The sequence below is a fragment of the Stegodyphus dumicola genome, chromosome 10, assembly GCF_044657685.1.
Source record: "Stegodyphus dumicola isolate Sdum_Otavi_A_Nest chromosome 10, ASM4465768v1".
Lineage (NCBI taxonomy): Eukaryota > Metazoa > Arthropoda > Arachnida > Araneae > Eresidae > Stegodyphus > Stegodyphus dumicola.
This window is the reverse complement of record NC_140777.1, coordinates 59,816,956-59,836,391: the sequence shown is the minus strand read 5'-3', so window position 1 is coordinate 59,836,391 and position 19,436 is coordinate 59,816,956. Positions and strand designations below refer to the sequence as shown.

The window sequence follows — 19,436 nt, the reverse complement described above, 5'->3', positions numbered from 1 at the left end:
GACTCCGACTCCATCATATATATATATATAAACATATACACATGGGTTACAGCTTATTTTTTTAATATAAAAGAAGTAATAGATGCTACAGAAAAAATCGATGGCATAATAAATGCTAATTAATTAATTAATTAGCATTTATTATGAAATGGAAAACTGGCATTAGATATTTCTAAGAAACGGTATAGCTTCGGCAAGACCTTCTTTGTTGGAGGGCCATAGATCCAGTTTGATAAACTTCAGAGGTGAGAAGAGTCCACACTAACTTTAGTAGGAGGAAGAGCTGTTACTGTTAGGGCTTCTTTTAACTTTTCAGAATAGATTTTTATAAGTTCTAAAAGAAGTGTCCTGCAAGCGCAATCATATTTCTCTATTTCTTCAAAGGCTGTGTAGGAATCTTGTTTGTATTTTAAATTTTTATATCTAAATGCTCTTTGTTCTTTATTTTCATCTGCTTTGCCTTAGCCTTTTCAATATTATCCAGAAATATTTCTCAAATCTAATTCATCACTGGAAGAGGATGATAGAGACTCAAATAATTCATCACTGGAAGAGGATGATAGAGACTCAAATGTGATGCCTGCAGTTTGACTATCCTGATTCGAATTCTCTAATTGTTCTGAGAATAGTTTCATTCTTAATGAAAGTTCATATGTGGCTTTCTTTGCTTTTTTAATTTGTTCGTCATCCAAGAAAATTCAGTTTTTCGAATCTACATATATTGAACCCAGCAAGATCTTATTGTCTAGCAAACTAGTTTCTCTTTTCTTTATTGAAGAAATGATACCTTCTGCAATAAACCCTCAATTTCAGAAAGAACAAACATCACATTCTTTCATTCTCGACTCCTGTCAGTTCTCCAGATTGCAGCTTTTTTGTGGCTATACATGGTGTAGAAAGAAGAGTTTCTAATTTTGCGACATCATTCCACAGTCACTAACATTAGTCACCCTAATTAATGTTAGTGAAACATTACGGTTATCTACATCTTCTAAAAAAGTTCTTATTTCTAACAACCTCTTTATCATCAAATATAGACTTCCTTATTGCGTTGCTTGATCAATAATTGCTCTTTTTCGTGTTCGCTTCTTAAGAATGGCATCAATTTGGGAGTTCTTTCTGCTATTGCTGCTTACCTAAATTTACCAGTGAGATTTGTAACTAAATGAATCAGTTTAATCACTAATGGCAAATATCGCATCCATCCGCCTCCCTTATATTTATTAATATGTCAATAAAATAGAAAATAACTATTTATTAATGTATATAGTTCATAAATAAAAATAATAACTCAGCTTGTCATTAATATTTACAATTCATTTTAATTTCATTTCAAATTCAAACTGTCCAACAAAAACTGGAGTTGGAGTCGACCTGTTTTTAGAGACTTCAGCTTTGACTCCTTTTACCCGAAAATCTGCCCTTCTCCGATTCTGACTCCACAGCCCTGATTTACACATGTGCATACATATGTATATTTCTGAATCCAATCCTGAAACAGAAATTAAAATTTTATGGTTTGTTTTTTGGATATACAGAGAACATATCTCAGAGTTAGCAACATAGTTTCACTTGACAAGTAATTTTTTTTGGCAGATTTTGAATACAGAAAAGTATTCTAAGGTATGTTCCAATTGCTTCTTTGTTTTTATTGTTATAGCTCAGATACCTTTTGTTTTTATTGTTATAGCTCGGCATTAGATACCTTAAGAAACTTCAAGGTTGCAATAAAAAAACTAGCCAGACCTTTCCAGTCTGCTATTCATGCCAAAAGAACCTATAGAGAATTGAGGTTATTAAAGCATATGAATCATGAAAATGTAAGTATACTTTTATTAGTTAACTGTATGTTTACTAAATAATAATATATGCTTGTTCTCCATTAAAACCACACTACTTAGAGCTTTTTTTCTTTTGGCATGTTTAATTAGTTTGATTTGGCTTCTTTCTTGGCTGTAAATTGTCTTTATAACCATTGCTTGCAAAACCATGTTTTCATTATTGTATTTTATTTATTATTTTTTTTAAATTGCAGTGAATTTTAAAATTTGGAACATTTCACTGCAAATCATTCTTATCATTTCCTTAATCTGGGCAATAAGGTGCCATGTAGTCTGTTGAGTGTTTATGAGGCAGTGAAGTATGGTTCAATAAATGCCAAAGACACACTGCCCATTAACATTTAGATGCTTATTTAATTGACTTAATGTGGCATCATTTGCATTCCAAATGAGAAATGTTCTCTAATATGCCAAATGTCATTTTTAATTTTATGTCTGGTATATTGTCTTATTTGATTCCTTTTTTAATGCAGTGCTTATCAATTACTGTTACATTTTATGGTACATATGCATTATCCTATCAATCCAGAAACTTTTGCCAAACAGTGTGATTCAGTGGCAGAAATAAGCCCAAATTCAGCAAATATGGTGTTAAACATATGAAAAATTAATGGGAAAATGACATACATTTTATTGACAGTCTTTGCTTTGATGACGAGCAATTTTATAAAAAATCGGAACACACACTACAAAGTCCTATTCTCTGGGTGATCTAATATTTGGACCTCTGAACCACCAGTCAAAAATAGTAATAATATTGTTACGTTTTCTTTTTCTTCTGACACCAATTGTTGGTTGTTTTTTTTCTTCCTTCACATTCGTACGGGGTTCGTAGATTTGGAGTGTATAACGACGACACTTGATGAAGTATCGAAACACACTTTATTTAGACAATATTGTTAGGACAGCTCCAAAACACGTTTTACAGTCGTCGATGAATTACTATAAACACGCTGACACGATCAGCGACACAGCCTTCAGGTTATCAGGCTATCACGGGGAGACAGCTTCCTGCAAAGCATCCGACTCTGCTTTCAGGAGTACAGCTCCTAACTCTGCTTGGTCGTTCTCGGAACTCCACATACTCTCAAGAATCTCCACGCTACAACTCGCGATGCACTCGACAACACACGAGCACAGCTTCCGACTTTTTGGTTCAGTCGTTCCCGGAGCTCAACACGCTCTCTCGACGATGCACTAACCACAATACACTAAGAGACTCCTTCGGTGCACTTGACAACCCACTTGGCACACATTGCCCGGCTGTCAACACGATCGACTCCACACGGCTCGCTAGACGAGGCACGCTCTCTGAGACGCACTCACTGACTGACTGCGGACCAGCAGGGCTTATGTAGCTTTTGGCTTGTGTTCGGGAACATCCTGGGCTAAACCGGTAAGAATTCGTTCCAGAAGGTTCTCCAACCGTCCATGGTATATAGCCAATTTTGTCGTCAAATGGGCGATTTCTCGCCAAATGTGGCAACCCTGCCCTTCTTTACCATTTTATGGCAGCCCTAAAACTGCTTTATATGGAAGCTATCTTATTTTCTTTTGTAACAATATATAAAAATTGACCTCCTCTCTACATACAGATTCTAGGAACGGGAATATTGATTAAAGTACTGTTTTCTCAACGAAAGGATTTGGAATTTTTTTCTGACTGACATTCCTGCATGTCACATTCAAACAGCTGCTGATAGGTAAGTGGCATCATATCCAATGACAATACAGTGATTGATATATTGATGTATTGATCTAGGATCACACTTACCACTCTTTAGTAGTTGTAATGAGGATTAGCATTTTTCTCTCTGACCTAAACAAGTAAGTGAAGCCACAAGTTGTCAAGCGCACATGTCATCTTGATAGGCTTAATTTGATGATCTTCAATCTAGAAATATCTAGAATTGCTGAAGTCCTTATGATTCTGAATTTTGAGACTTAATACTATATTTCGTTTAATGATCACCAACTAGCAATTTCACCACATGTATCTGATAGAAAATTGGTTGGCATGTGTTGTCCTAAAATGGAAACAGTTTTGAAGTTTTGGCATCAAATCTAAAAAAATTTAACAAGAATGAAAGTAGTTTCCAAATTTTGGGATATATTTAGGAAAATTATTAAACTGTTGGGATATGTGAAGTTTGCTTTAAGCTGCCTTGAAGGAAAAAAAAAAAAAAATACTGCTGCTCTGTGGTAGAAGAAGAATTAAAAGTCAGAGGGCTGTCAGATTTTAACTGGACCAGTTCCAGGCTATTTCCATTTTTGGTTTGCACTATTTAAAAATAAATAAATGTATTTATTTTAAATGAAAAAATCCGTTCTTAAACCATCTGACATGGGTAAATAACCTGGTTTAACCAGCTGGTCTGGGTAATAAAAACCAGCCAGTTGTTTCCACCCTTAGCTTATTGAAGCCCTTAGGGAAAGATTCTTTTTGTTTGAGGATGCCAAAAAAGTATATTTTTATATTTGGAATGTCGTAGAAAGTTACTTTTCCTTTCTATTGTATGATAAGAAATTTTTATTAAAGAAATTTGTTAATTTATTTTTCAATTATTATAGGTCATAGGCCTTTTAGATGTGTTTACCCCTTCTACTACATTAGACGATTTTCAAGATGTGTGAGTATTTGTCTCTGTTTGTATATCCATATATTGTCACAACCATTTCTGATACTTGTGTACTAATGCGACTGGTGCATTTCATCAGTATTTACAAATGAAAAGGTAAAAAGACTTATCGGGTACAAGTTCGTGACTTATTTAAAGATATTCCCAAACTATCGATAGTTATCGTAAGTCAGCAAGCATTTTCAGCATATCAAAGGAAAATAAACATTTTAAAATGTAAATTTTAATTATTAAATAAGTATTATACAATGCATAAAATAAAATGCATTTTTTGTGAAATCCTTCTCTGTCTTTTTAGTGTGGTTCTGCCCATGTACACAGTTATCTGTTTTCTGCTTGAAAAATATTAGAGAATTCCACAAATGTGGCATTGTGTACTGGTTAACTACCAAACTCATTCCATCATCATTCCCTCTAGCGATTTTGGGGCAAAATATCATATTCCTTCATGCGTATTGCAATTGTTTCCATTGCTAGTTATTTCCACAAGTGATATTTTAAGATCGAGTTAAAGGCAAAAAAATATTACGATTTGTCTATAACAAATGTTGGAATTTGTAATACAATGAAAAATATACATGCAAAAAATGGCGGCATTGCTTGACTTAAGAATTGTTATAAACATGGTTGGCTAAAGAATGTGTATGCGCATGGTTGCTATAGTTTAGCACATTCTGAAAATTTGACAACCTGTGGTTGCGATAATATGTAAGAACTGTATTTCTTATATTGCGGTATTTTATAAATAGAGTCAAATCCTGATGTCAGTCTGAATACAGTCAAATCCTGCCCAATTATGTTTAGAATATTATTTATGCAGTTATAGCAAATCGCAAAAGTGAAAATTGAGTGTAATAAACTTACTGGTATCTTCAACTGCAATTTTTGTGGGGGGGGGGGGTATAATTTTTCCTCAAGTTTTAACAGAAAAATTTTTAGCATTCAAAATCCTCTATATTTGGGCTTTTAGAATAAGGGAAAACATATTTGCAATACTGTTCTTCCCCCTCCCCCCCCAACATTTTCCTGTGTTCTAAACAAAAGCTATTTGTAGCAGGTGTAACATTCAATTCTTGGAAAACCAGAATACTCAATAAGTGTATCTTTGACAAATGTATTTTGTGATGAAAATGATTATTTTTTCATTAACTGTATGTTTTAGAAATTAAAAATATTTTCTAGGGTACTGTTTGTATGGAAGCTTAATGTCCTTGGGACTCTACTAGACCAAAAAGCAAGTTTTTGCTTTAGTTAGAATTATAATGGCAAAGTCTTAGAAAAGATAAAATTAATTTGAATTATTTTAATTACTTTTAATTGAATTCATTAAATTAACAGAAGGTATCACTTGTGCTATAAAATATAACTTCACTGCTTGTTGGTATTTAAAACAACATAATCTGAAGTTAAATTTAAGTGATATAGAGACTATACAAAAAATAAATTACTTAGCTGGCTTATCATAGTGACACATATTTAAATATCACCTAAAAAGATCGTAAAGTCAGAATAAACTTCGACAGAGCTGTCGATAGTACATAACTGCAATGTGAGGCTGCCAGAAAGTCTGAAACATTCAAAACTTCATCTTAAATTTTCAACAACTAATTTGCATTCTGATGAGGACTATGAAAAGAAGTTACAATAAAGTTTCAAATCATAATAACTGGTTAATTTTCATAAAATCGTACAATGTTTTAGATAAAGATAAATGCTTTGAGGAAAGAGTCTGAACTTCAATTTCAATGCTAAGTAATTAATAATGTAAGATTATTAATGTATGTTGATACTGAATGCTAATGTGACAATGCTAAATCAATTCATTTGTAATTCATTTGTCAATTTTTACATTTTTTTAGATAATTAATTTTTCTTATGCTATTGAATATAGCAAACCAAATCTTTTATGCCTTAAAACTCATTATAGAAGTATTTATCTGTAGTAAAATCTCAAGTTTGTTTAATGTGCATTTTAATAGCTCTAATAGATGACTGACAGACTGTCTATCTGTAATAGATGATAAAATTCATTTCCTGTTACTTATCATTTATGCAAGTTCACATTTTTGGGGTTTTGATTATTATTATTACTGTGACTTTTTTGGTGACAAAACATCTGCAGTGGCATTTTAGCCATACTTATCGGTTTCTCATATCTAGTTTGTCTGTAAAAAGAACATTTGAGATGACAATCAGTTGCATTTTCTATTTTGCTCACTTCTTTTTTTCACTTAAGCATCTGGGCATTTAATTAATTATGACAAATGAGTATAACGTATAGAATTTTCTGTAGACTGAACCAGAATCTCTAACGGAAAATAAATAGGAAAGGGCCGCTGAAATGTCATTGAAAATGTTTAGACACTGAAAAATTATCAGCATTAAAATGTAACCTAGGCTAGCTAAATACCCATTTTTACTTATTATTTTAGATTAAATGGTACTTGCATATTAGTAAAACCAATCTGGCCCAGTGTCAGTTTTCTACAGAAGGAAAACAATAATGATTTGTAATTGCATAAAATTATTTATTACATGCATTCATAAAATATGTAAGTACTGATTAAATGTTTTATATAATCATTTATTTGCATTTTCCATTCTGTAGATATTTAGTTACTCACTTAATGGGAGCTGATTTAAATAATATCATCAAAACTCAGCGCTTGAGTAATGACCATGTTCAGTTCCTTGTTTACCAGATTTTACGGGGTTTGAAGGTATGTTTATTATTGTGTGTTATATTTTTATTTTTTTAATGCTAAATGTACCAGCATACTATAATTAAAATTTAATGCATGCCAAGGTTTTGATACTGGAACAGATGGATAATGTGCCTCTAGTAGGAGTGGTACTGTAGTTTGGACCGTGACCTTTGAGAAGGAAGACTATCCAATTCTTTTTTGACATCGCCATGAAGTGTCTGAAGAAATCGATCCCATTCGTTAGGAGCAAATTCTAGTATGGGGTAGGTTTCTTTGCACACTTTGTGGTGAAATAGTAAGAGAGTTTGATAGCCTTGTTTCTTGAAGACCATGATTGTGCAAAAGTAGTTCTGAAATTAAGTGATGCTTTGCGTAATAATTTCTTTTGGTGCAAGTTCTTTGGTTAATGAATAGAGAGAACACCTGTTGATAGCATGGTGTCTCTAACTTTTGTTTTACCGTATAGGCCAATTTTTACTAATTATTTGTAGTATTTGTGAAATAAATTCTAGTTTTGAAATTTTATGTGCTAATTAATTTATAATGCAATTTGAGTTTTTTTATTAAGCTGCCAAAAAAGTGCACCTTGTCAGCATATCTGCATTCATCTGAGTTACCTCTGAAATTTATCTTCTTTATTAAATCAAAATCAAGTTCTTTCATTTTTGGAATACAAATACTTTTGTTACATATTACTAAGTATGGTAACTTAACAACATTACAATGATTTTAGGATTCATTTGCAAAAAAAAAAATTTAATATTTTCCCTTTTCTTTTCTTTTATTTTAAAAATCTATATTTTTCATCTGATGACTTTTGAATATCCTGATTTTGAACTCCAAAATGATAAATATTTTACAGCATAGTTTCCGAACTACTTCTTAGCTAAAAAAAAAGCTGTTGTGATTGTGTTAAAATTAATTTCATGTGTATAATTTTCCATTTTCTAATTATAACTGCATTTCTTCCTGTGTTTCCCCTTATCTCTCTATGATAAATGTTTCAAAATATGTATAGATATTCAGATAAGTATAAATTTTCTCTGCAAAATTCACTTTTATCTTAATTTTTTTAATTATATGATTTTTATTCATATAAAGTTGACAAGAATGTCTGTCTTGCATTCTTATGATAAAAATGTTAAAATATGTTACCTGCAGATTAATGTATTTTCCAGAAAAATGTTCCATCTTCATACTAAAGATATGAAAGTAAATGTAATTTTGCTAATGTATGTAATATTCAGTCACTAGGACTGCTTAATTAGACTGTTTTTAGTTCAAGTTTTTGTCCTTTAGTTTGAAGTCCTATTTGTGATCATATTAAAAGTGTGAAGGCAAAAATGAATAATTTTAGTCATGCTTGCAGTATTGTTTCTAGAACTGTTTTGTTAAAGATTGTTTTCCTTCACTTTTCCCTTAAGTTTAATTTAGTTTTGCGAGGTTGTGGGCATATTGAAAATATCAAAGTGAGTACTATTTCATGCCTGCTGTTAATACAAGGGGTGATCAAATGAAAAGGTACAAAACGACACGGTGGGTACAAATGTAGACTTTTTAAAAAATATACACCATAAGCCTGAGCACAACGATCCCACTGATGAACAAGCCGCAGAATTCCTGTGGCTGTGACGAGACCCAGTCCTTCACAGCGTCCTTGAGTATGTCGTTCGAGTTGAAGATGCTTCCCTTTCAGGTGTTTCTTCAGTGGACCAAACACATGGAAATCGCAGGGCAACATGTCCGGACTGTAGGGCGGATGGTTCAAAGTCTCCCACTTGAACTTGGCCAGTTCCATGTGTGTGACTCTTGAGACGTGGGGACACGCGTTATCATGGAGCAGAACCACACCCTCCGTGAGCAGCCCCGTTTTTTTGTTCTTGATGGACCTGCGTAGGTGTCGAAGTGTCTCACAGTACAGAGGTAATGGTTTTTCTGTTCTTCAAGAATTTTACAAGTAGCGGACGACCTTGAATGTCGAAAAAGACCGTGAGCAACACCTTGCCTGCTGACTTTGAACTTTGGGGGAGGTGATGACGCATGCTTCCACTGCATGCTGTCCCGGGCTCGTAGTGATGGCACCAGGTTTCATCATCTGTGACGATCTGCTCCATGAAAGCGGGGTCTTCCTGATTACCGAAACAAATGTTGCAGTGTTAGCCCCATATGCAGTTCCTTTTGCTGAAGTGAGCTGCTTCGGAACGCAAGCGGCACACACCTTCCGATATCGCAACCTGTCGTGAACAATTGACCACACGGTTCCATAGCTGACATCCACGTTCACCATTCGCAATGTGACACGCTGATCACTTCTCACTAGGTCGTCCACCGTGTCGAGATCACTCGTGATGACAGTGTTTGCCTGGCCTGATCTTGGATCATCACCCACACTCTCACGGCCTGCACGAAAACGGGCATTCCATTTTTTGACAGACTTGTCAGAGACACATTTCTCCCCGTAAACTGTCACCATCCGGCAATGAATAGCTGCCGGTTTCTCATCTTCCGCTGTCAGAAATCGGATAACATCTCGCTGCTCCTCAGTCGTTGAATTTTGCAACGCGAACGCCATCCTGTCCTCATACGGACTGCTGCATCATTTGGACGCCGCTTTTGATAAGAGCTCTGCTCTCTTCTGCGTATGCGGGCGCCCACGCATGCTCCGATCCCAATCAGAGATTCCAATCGCATCCCAAGATTTCTCGCTACGTTCTTCCATGGCAGAATATGCAAATATTTAACTGCTACGTTTTTACGTCGTTTCGTACCTTTTCATTTGATCATCCCTTGTAGATTGCTCTGTCAAAGATTTTCTTTCCATTATGTTTGTTCAGTTAAGCTGTACTGGTAGACAGTGCTCACTTTTTATTTTGCCAGCACTTTTACAACACGATAGACAAGGATGTATCCCCCCCCACAAGAAAAAGGTTACAAGGGTAATAAAAAATTATTTATTAACAATAAACAAAAAATACAAAAGTGAATTAAGAGGCGTACTTGCCTATTATTTCTCCACCAACAGTAATCTCATATCTAAGTGAAATTAAAAATCAGTTTTTTTCTGCATTTATTCTTTCATTTTCCAAAATTTAAAACAGCCTTACATTTGTAAAAGCATTTTATGAAGACTTTACTAATGCTTGATAAGTATTTAGTTTTGCTTTAGTTCTGTAACTTGTACATAACGAAGCTTATGCTATTACATGCATATTAAATGCTAATTTTATTTTCATTATGTTTAACTGGTAAAAATAAATACTCCTCCCCCACAAAAGGTCTATTATATCAGTGTAAAATTTTAATTACAAAAACATGAGAAAAAGGCATAAAGTAAAATTTAATGTTAGAATGATGAATAAAAGTTTATGTAAATGTGTTTTACTTCAAAAATCATGTTATAATTTGTTTAGTAATATGAATTGTGTATTAGAACATGATTTTAAGTAAAATTTCAGTGGACTTTCAATGTGACCAGTCTTTTTGAAGTTGCATCACTATTCATTATGCAAACCTTAAGTTTTTTAAGTTTCAGAATTTTCATATTTCATTTTCAAAGTTGGTAGCTTTGGTGTATATAGCTGGATAACAGAAACAAATTATAATTGAAGAAATAAAAATATCATAGTTATTTAAAAGTCTTTTCCCATTTCATGTCTAAAGAACATCTGTCGGAATTTCGTCATGATGCAATAGCACATGCCAAAAAATTTTTTGCAGATAGATTCATGCACCAGTGTTAAATTAAATGTGTTTTCTTTTCTGGTATAATACTGTTTTGGTTTTCAAAGTAAGTATTGTTAATAAAAAGTTTTAAATTCTGTTTTTATGTTTTTTCCTTTGTTTATTTAAATAACTAATGTAAGAAATATATGTTCAGAAAAATTTTGCTGCATTTGAAATTGACTGATGACAAAAGAGATATCTTCTATCTCCAAGCATCTGGCAGGTATACCTTTCTAGAAAAAATGTTTGCTACAAATTGATCTTTGATGGGAGAGATCCCTTCCGATATTAGAATTTCTCAATAAATTTATGAAAAACTGTATTAAATGATTGATCCTTTTTAACATAAGCATTCCCTTTATCAGACTTGATTATAGTTATTGTATTTTGTCCTTTAAATCTTTTTAAAGGCAGTTTTCTGAATAAAGTGATATGCATAACCACATTTGCCACCTCTCAGATATTGCTCCAGTTATTTTCACCCCTTATACATATATATATATGTGTGTGATGATTTAAATTTTTAATGAGACGACTGACCAGAGAAAGTACCAGTTTACTCTGCAGCTGTGGCTGGATGGTGATAGATAAGGCTGACACACAAATAGGATGTGTGATAGAAGAAGAAACTTGCAGACAATTGGATACTTTATTGATAACGAGACACATAATTTTTTTTTTTTTCTTAAAGAACAATTTCTTCACATCACTATGGGTGTGAAAAGCGCCCCATAATTCTGTATGCACATAATAGTGTTTTGAAACAATGGACAACAAAATAGTGAAATATTAAATAGTCAGGCAAGAAGAGAAGAAAAAAGTGAATATGCACTTCAGCAGGACCTATAAATAAGATCAAAATCCTTTCATTTGAATTCTGAATAGCAACTGGAAGGGAGCTTTCACATTGCACATGGAATTAATGACTTAAGTTACGCAATACAGATTTTTGAAGGGAATGTATCTAAATTAAAATGGATTAAAAGGGCTATTACCAAATTCCCATATTTTATAGCTTACATACATACATATGTATGTATAAGATAAAAAAATAATGTAAATCAAAGTTATAATTTAAAGTACAGGTAACCCCTTAATTCTCTGTCTCTATTCTAAAAATCGTAATAATTGAACTGCGTTATTTCTTGATCAGTCCATCCTGCATGAGTTGCTTAAAGCTGATAGCATAACTAGTTCGGAACCTAAACTTACATTTTCAAGAACTAAAACCTTTCTAACCTGAACCAAAACCTTGTCTTGGTGAGCCTTCATATTGGATAATTGCGCACTTTTTAGTTTCATTTCTCCTGCAGTCAAGATACTATGTCACTCCGTTTGCTTTGTTGTGCTACTAACTAATCCATTATCTAAAATGTAATAAATACTCTATGTAAAATTCTGGGGTGCATATTGCACCCATCATCATGTGTGATGAAGAATATGTTTTTGATAGTTAGTTTATATCCACCGATAAAAGTTACATTCAATTTGGCCACATTTGCCTACATCCCCTTAATGTATTATCCTGCCCATCCTGAAACTGTTATTGAGCAGGGCAGTTTAGCACCAGTTATGAAGATAAGTATGGTGCTGCAACACTCTCAAATTATCCATGCTTTTGTTTGATGTAACCCTGATTGATTCCCGAGAAGCTGCATTTTTTTTAATGTGAGTATAATTTAACTGTAATTGCTGTATACTTTCTTTGCATTTTGGGAGGGTGGAGGGATGAGTTTAAGGACTATAGAATCATATTTGTGCCTGCACTCTGCCTCATTTATAGCTGGTCAAGTGAATCAACATCTCTTTGATAGTTGAATAGCTGGATTTGGGCATTAAAGTAGTAATAGATTAGAACAGTTATCTGCAGGAAGTTTGCATTTGTAACATTCTAAACAGAGCTTCTGGTAAAATCAGAGGGCATAACAAAATAATAGAAATTAACAAAAAGCTTTTTTACAGAATTAAAAAAAAAAAGAAAAAAAAGAAAAGAAAAGAAAACAGGTTGAATATTTCTACAGCACTGGCTATTTGGGGGATTGTGCAGAGAGAGTGACAAATATTATTATAAATCAAAGCATGCTAAGCAAACTCACAGCTTGAAAGTTGTTTAACGTGTTATTCTGTGATCGTGCTAATGAATGCTAGAGCCTGCTTAGTGCATTGCATTCACCTGAATCAATGAATGTTTTATTGCAAGAGTTGCAAAGTGTACCTCAAAATTCTGCAGGTATGATTGGTGCAACATTGGCAGAATCTTCGCCAACTTTCGTGGTTTCATGATAGCCTACTTTTCATTGTCAGCATTACATATATATTTGCAAATATGTTAGCACCAATTATAGTCACAGAAATAAAGTGATACAAAAAAGCATAATGTATTACATAATATAATAGCAATGCATATGTATAAATAATTTCTTTGGTGTTATCAATTATTAATTCATTAGCAGTATATTTTTTTAATTAATCAGTAGCATATTTGATATTGGATAATTTTGAGAATGAAATTTCAAAACATTTTATGATCATTGCCATTCATTACGGCAAACTTTTGGTGGCTTTTTCTCCATCATGTTTTATTGTAAAAGTTTAGGAATGCTGCCATATTGCACTGAAAGGAGAGAAATGCTTTATTCTTATAGAAAGCAGTGACATATATTTGGGAGTGTGGTAATTATTTAATGATAAAAAAATATGTATTCCTCAAAATTTATTTTTAAGGTTAAATCGTTAATTATTATATATTGTTAAATAAAACTGTTATTACATTATTATACTTAATTGTATTCATATTAATGTGAGCAAGAAATTTAACTTAATTTTAATTGCACTTGGCTTATATATATATATATATATATATATATATATATATATATGTATGATGGTAGCATGTAATAGCTAATAGAGGAATAGTTATTACACACTTCATTCCACCATTCTTAGTGAAGACAGGAGGGGCTCGGGATATCATCCCTGTCATTGCATGAGTAATCTTTTATGCAGTAGGCCACCATTCTAAATCATTTTTGCTCTTTTTGGACTAAGTCCTTCATTTAATACAGTTTACAAAAGAAAAAAGTTACAGTTACAACATAATCGAGCTAGGTTAGTAAGTCTCGTTGTTAATATTTGGTTACAGTATTTACACTATATACATTACATGAATTTTTGACTTACGTGACATTGGTAACGTGTATACGAGCCAGTTCCCCTTAGAAAGTCCTCCACAAAGGCATCCTTCCCCTTAGGCAGATAGCCCTAGTGTGCTTTGCCGTATTCTCAATACACACACACACACTTACGTGACATTGGCCAAGATTTTGCTTGTTACAGTAAATCTTTTTCTCCTTTGATGAAGTGTCCTGTGTTGAGTTGTGTCATGATAGCTAGGATAGCTTTTACACATTAGTAGTCGATGAAAAGATGTTTAGTTGTGACATCCAAGATGTTAGTAGGGAATAATCTAGAATGATGCTCCTTTGTCTCTGGACAAGATCTCAAGCAGTGCAGGGCATCTGCTTCGGAAGCTGTGGTGCCACTTCCGCATTTGATGTTGCGATGCAAGAAACACATGTAAGTAAGAAGGGAAGTGACCATGGTTGGCTCATGCTTGGATGAAGATGTGAATGTATTTTATCCTTGAGAGGGAGGTGTCTGAAAAAATATTAAATATAAATCTTTTGGTGTTTTCTTCTCCATCTTTCTTGCCAATCTGCCATAAAGGCCTCTTTGATTAATCACTTGCAGACATCTTCTGAAACTGGGATTTCTTCATCGATTTCTGTTTTTGTCATGGCATTTTTTACTAAGGTATCAGCTCTCTCATTTCCTTCCAGGGCCATATGGCCTCTTACCCAATTTAGCTGTATTTTCTGGCTTGTCCGAAGAGTAGCCAGGACTTAGTGTAGTGTTTCGATGTGGGGGGGGCGACTAGTTGGCCTCGCTTGTTCAATCCTTGCAAAACACTCATACTGTCAGTATCTTCCTAAACTACAAAAGTAACTTTTACTCTGCTGTCTGCTTTGGAATCCTCCGACTAGATTTCTGTTTGAGTACCTTGTAGTGTTGTTTTAGTCCATTGAGTGCACTGGATGTAGCATTTCATGACTTCTGTATTCGATACTTTGGTGCATAATCAAGATATGACCAGTGTATGGCATCTTCCGTACATTGGAACAGACGATATTTTGTTTTCTCTATTAGGGCTTTGATATCTAGAAGGAGAGTATGTGCAAGTGCTTGGAATATGGCTGTAGAGGTTGTTGAGTAAGGCTTGGCAATTTAGCGTAGAGCAATGCATTGCATTTGTTGTAGTTTCTGGCAAACTCTGACAGTGTTGGTCATTCAAACTGGACAACCATAAAGTATCATGTGCTCAATAGCTCACAGGTAAAACTCTTTTCAACGGTTTACATTTCAGGCAACATTTACTGTCAACTATTCTATTCAACTTATTGACTATGCCATTGTTTTTTTCTCGGACACTGCCTAAGTGGGAGACCCACATTAGCTTTTTGTCCAATATGAAGCCTAGGTACTTTATCTTGTCACCTGAGGGGGACTCCTTGCCATTTGATGCAGGGAGGGTTCATTTTGATCTTGTGCTCTTTAGGAAACATAACAAGTTTGTAAGATTCTCACTAGTGTAAGTTACTTTAGAAAGGAACGAATCTTAAGAACGAGTTAGCGAATAATTGCTTAAGTTCGTATGACAAGAAACAACAAGATGGAAGGGTAACTAACCTTTTATTATTCCAATAAGATTTAACAAAACTCCGTCTTGGAGTGTACAATCAAAGCTGACATGTGGGCTTGAACTTAAGAGACTAGGAATTAAACTAAAACTAAGATTAACTAAAGAAATATAGCTGAAGCTATCAAGATTAAAATTTGAGTTGGCTCCTTAACTTTATTTGACTACAAAGCTTATCAAGGGCCTAAGTACGGCCAAACGTAATAACAGCTTTGAGAGTGGCCAAAAGGCAGACGCGCGTAAATCAGAAACTCTGATTCTCTCTTGACTCTGTAAGTAACTTCGCGGTTTAAATACCGCTCCTCCTCATTAAGTATTCAGAAAGATTCCAAAACTACGTTCTGGCCGGCAGTAGTAAGTTGAAGTTAAGAATTTGACAGGAAAGGAACTTTAATTTAAAATTTAACTGTTAATAAAATTAACATAATCCTTACAAGTTGCTTTTTTTCTATACTGAACTTTAATTTGCAATTGTCACTCCATGTCGTTAGTTTTTCTAGTTTAGTTAGTTTTCCTGCCAGTTTTGTATTGAAATCATACCTGCACTTTGAAACAGGGTTAAATCTATCCAGGAGATCCGACATGCTTTAACAAAAGTGGGAATATCACTCTTCTTGTTTAATAATATGAGACTTGCTGAGTCTAGCAGTTTGCACACTTTGTGACCTCTTGGGTCTGTTGTGTTGTAGCCCCAGAGCAGGTTTTTTGCATTAAAGTCTCCTTCACTAAGACGGGAATCTCCTCATTGTCTTTAATAAGCTGCTGTATTGTGGCAAGCTCTGGATCCATGTTTTGGGATGGGGAGCAGTAAACCGTGATCATGGGAAGTTTGTGACTCTGTCATATTTTTATGCCATGATACTGGGTGTGCTCAGCACTTCTATGGCTGGGATAGTACTGTTCAATATTATTATTGCTGTTTCTGCATTACTCGTGTCATAGAATTTCCTATATTTTAGTGGGAGACTGTATAGTTTGTTATTTATTGTATATGGCTCCTAGCAGAGTAATTTCACTATTAACTGTAGCTATCAATGTCGACATGTGTTAATGCTACTTTGGGACTTTAATTACTTATGCTAGCAATCACATTTGCCGAAAAACACTGCAGCTACTACATGAAGTAAACAGGTGAAATGAATTAAGCTCCAAACAGAGGCAAGCAAAAGATATTACAAGACTGTCACTGGTGTCATCATAAAAGATAAAAATTATTTATCAAATCACAAAATAATTCAAGCATAAAAAAACTTTTATTCAACCAGGAAATTCGTTTCATAAAGCCGAAGCCAAAAGATTTGTGTCAAAAACCAGAGTTGCTGGATCAAGCCTGGAAGTGGCAACTGTGAACATAAAATTCCCTTTCTTTTCATAATGCTCAGTCAGCAAAGTTTTCAATTATTTTTAGAATTTTGTGTTATATTTATGTAATTTTTTAAAATATTATTTTTTTCCCTGTAGTATATTCATTCTGCTGGCATCATTCATAGGGTAAGTAAATTTTTATGTTTACAAATTGTTTTCATATCTTTGATATAGAAAGTGGTCTTTGTAAAGGCTGTGTTTAACCCTCGTAAATTAGCTATTGGGAGAATTTAACAAATTTGAGTTTCTTTACAAGTAAATTCGTTTGCATGCAGAATATCACTAATCATGCTGAAAAATTATTTTTAATTGCAAAATATTGTTACATGCGTACGGGTTCATAATAAATTAAATGCACAAGTCCGATGAAAAGTGAATAAAAATTTATTTTTATCACAGCAAATAAAACAAAATGCTTAAATTTCCTCAGATATTTGTGCAATATCTCACAATAATTATTTTTTTAATCTACTAAAACATTCAACAGAACTTAATTCAAAACAGAGAAAACTAATCCAATTTCACTGCAAATTCGCTACAATCATTAACAGCAGTAAGTAAATAACTGAACTGAGATGTTTCCCTCCAGCTTTTTATATGCATGGGAAATTTCTCATATTTTCTGTGATTTTTCTGGATATTAAAAGAGTACAACTACGAGATGTCTATTATTAAAATGTTAGATGTGCGTGCTTCTGTACTTAATTTTTCCGGCATAGACTCTTCAAATAAGTCTTGTGCTGCATTGCACAGGAGTGTAAAATAATTTTAATTACAAATTCTACTAAAAATAGGTAAACTAAATTAATACAAAAACCGTAATACTGCCCCCTTTTCAACAATTGCATGTCCCAGGCGGTACAATCCCTGAACAGGAAGCCAAACTTACAACTAAGGCGTAAATGCAGTAATAAACATTACATTACAATAACAAACAACATAAACAGTAATTACCATAGTAACTTAAAACAATTCAAATACTAAATACAAATCAAGTAAATGCATAAATTTTACAAGTTTGGAAACAAAAAGGACCATGGTCTTATACTATTTGCAATTACATACACTATGTACTATGACCATTGTAATGAGCCAACCTGTCGTAATGAATGAGTTTAGGTTTAGAGTTCGCTGACTTACGGATTCGAACCATGACGTCGGTCAGTCTGTTTAAAGGACTATATAAGAACCATTCCCAGGTGATTGTAATTTAGGACTGAATCCTTTTTGTTGAATAGGGTTCCACAACCACACATTGTCTCCTTCATTGAATTGATGTCCTGTAGCTCTTGTGTCGTATCAGGTCTTCATCTTCTCTGTCGCCAAGTTGACTCGCTCTCGTGCATCGCTTCAAACCGGGCCTGGAGATCTTGCATGTATTCCTCAGGCGATGAAGGTGCATCTAGAGGGCAGCCAAACAAAAGATCACGTGGCAGACGAAGGTCACGACCAATGAGCATCTGAGATGGGGAATAGCTGGTAGTCTGGTGTTTCTCTTCCACCCTAGTATGATTTCGACAGCTTTCTGAGCAGGGTCTTTCAGAGTAGATGTCTGCATTTCCAGGTGATGATCCCTCCTGAGCATGGATAGTTATGTCCTCTGATACTGGAAGTAGTTTGTTGTTTTTGAGGTCAAAGGAGAAATTGTATTTCTTTAAAACGTCCAATCTGAGTATGCAGGGATATGTAATATCTGCCACATATGCCGTGTGATAGTTAGTAGGCAGCACTTTCAAACGTGATGTTAACATTTAGCTTCCCATCTATGGTGATTTTATCACTAGACACAGTCTGGAGGGTATTACAGGATAGTGTCCAAATGACTGTTGAGCTAAATCTTTCTGGATGATGCTAACATTAGCTCCTGTGTCAATGATCATATTGCAAGGAACTCCATCGATATACCCATTGATGGATAGTCCATTACTGCTACCACTCACTGCAGAAATCTTGAGCGCTTTAAATCGGGGGTTTTCACTATCCTTCAAACTCCGCTCCAGGATATGATCATTAATTTGTTTTCTGTGTTATTGCAGGGAAATGGTCTTAATTTCCGTACCCTGGGTTGTTCTGCAGTTCCTTCATACATGACCTTCAGCTCCCAGCATTTTGGTTTTTTTGTCACTCCTTTTCTGTCTCATGGTATTTAATTGTCTGTTTAAATTCTCTATCTTATTTTTCTGTGTGCCTACCAGCGGCCGAGCGGTAAAGTCGCTGAACACTGGTAGTTCGGTCCGAGGTTCGAATCCTGCGAACGTGCTGGCTGCATAGGTGTTTTCGTGGATTTCCCCATGTGTAACGTGCATACGAGCCAGTTTCCCTTCGAAAGTCCTCCACGAAGGCATCCCTCCCTTTAGGCAGATAGCCCTCGATGCTTTGCCGTAATTAAATAACCTAACCTATTTTC

The 19,436-nt window shown here is 34.3% G+C and overlaps 1 protein-coding gene across 6 annotated transcripts in view; it reads left to right on the top strand.

The window, feature by feature from the left end:
• Positions 1–19,436, top strand: part of p38b (p38b MAP kinase) — an 86,932-nt gene that overhangs the window by 20,053 nt on the left and 47,443 nt on the right. For 5 of the 6 annotated variants that reach the window (XM_085824975.1, XM_085824972.1, XM_085824976.1 and 2 more), the window contains 4 exons: positions 1,691–1,820; positions 4,413–4,471; positions 7,089–7,200; positions 17,126–17,155. In XM_085824975.1, the coding sequence (XP_085681101.1) occupies positions 1,691–1,820; positions 4,413–4,471; positions 7,089–7,200; positions 17,126–17,155 (331 nt within the window). The remainder of the gene's footprint in view (positions 1–1,690; positions 1,821–4,412; positions 4,472–7,088; positions 7,201–17,125; positions 17,156–19,436) is intronic. The other variant, XM_085824977.1, reaches the window with a different exon arrangement.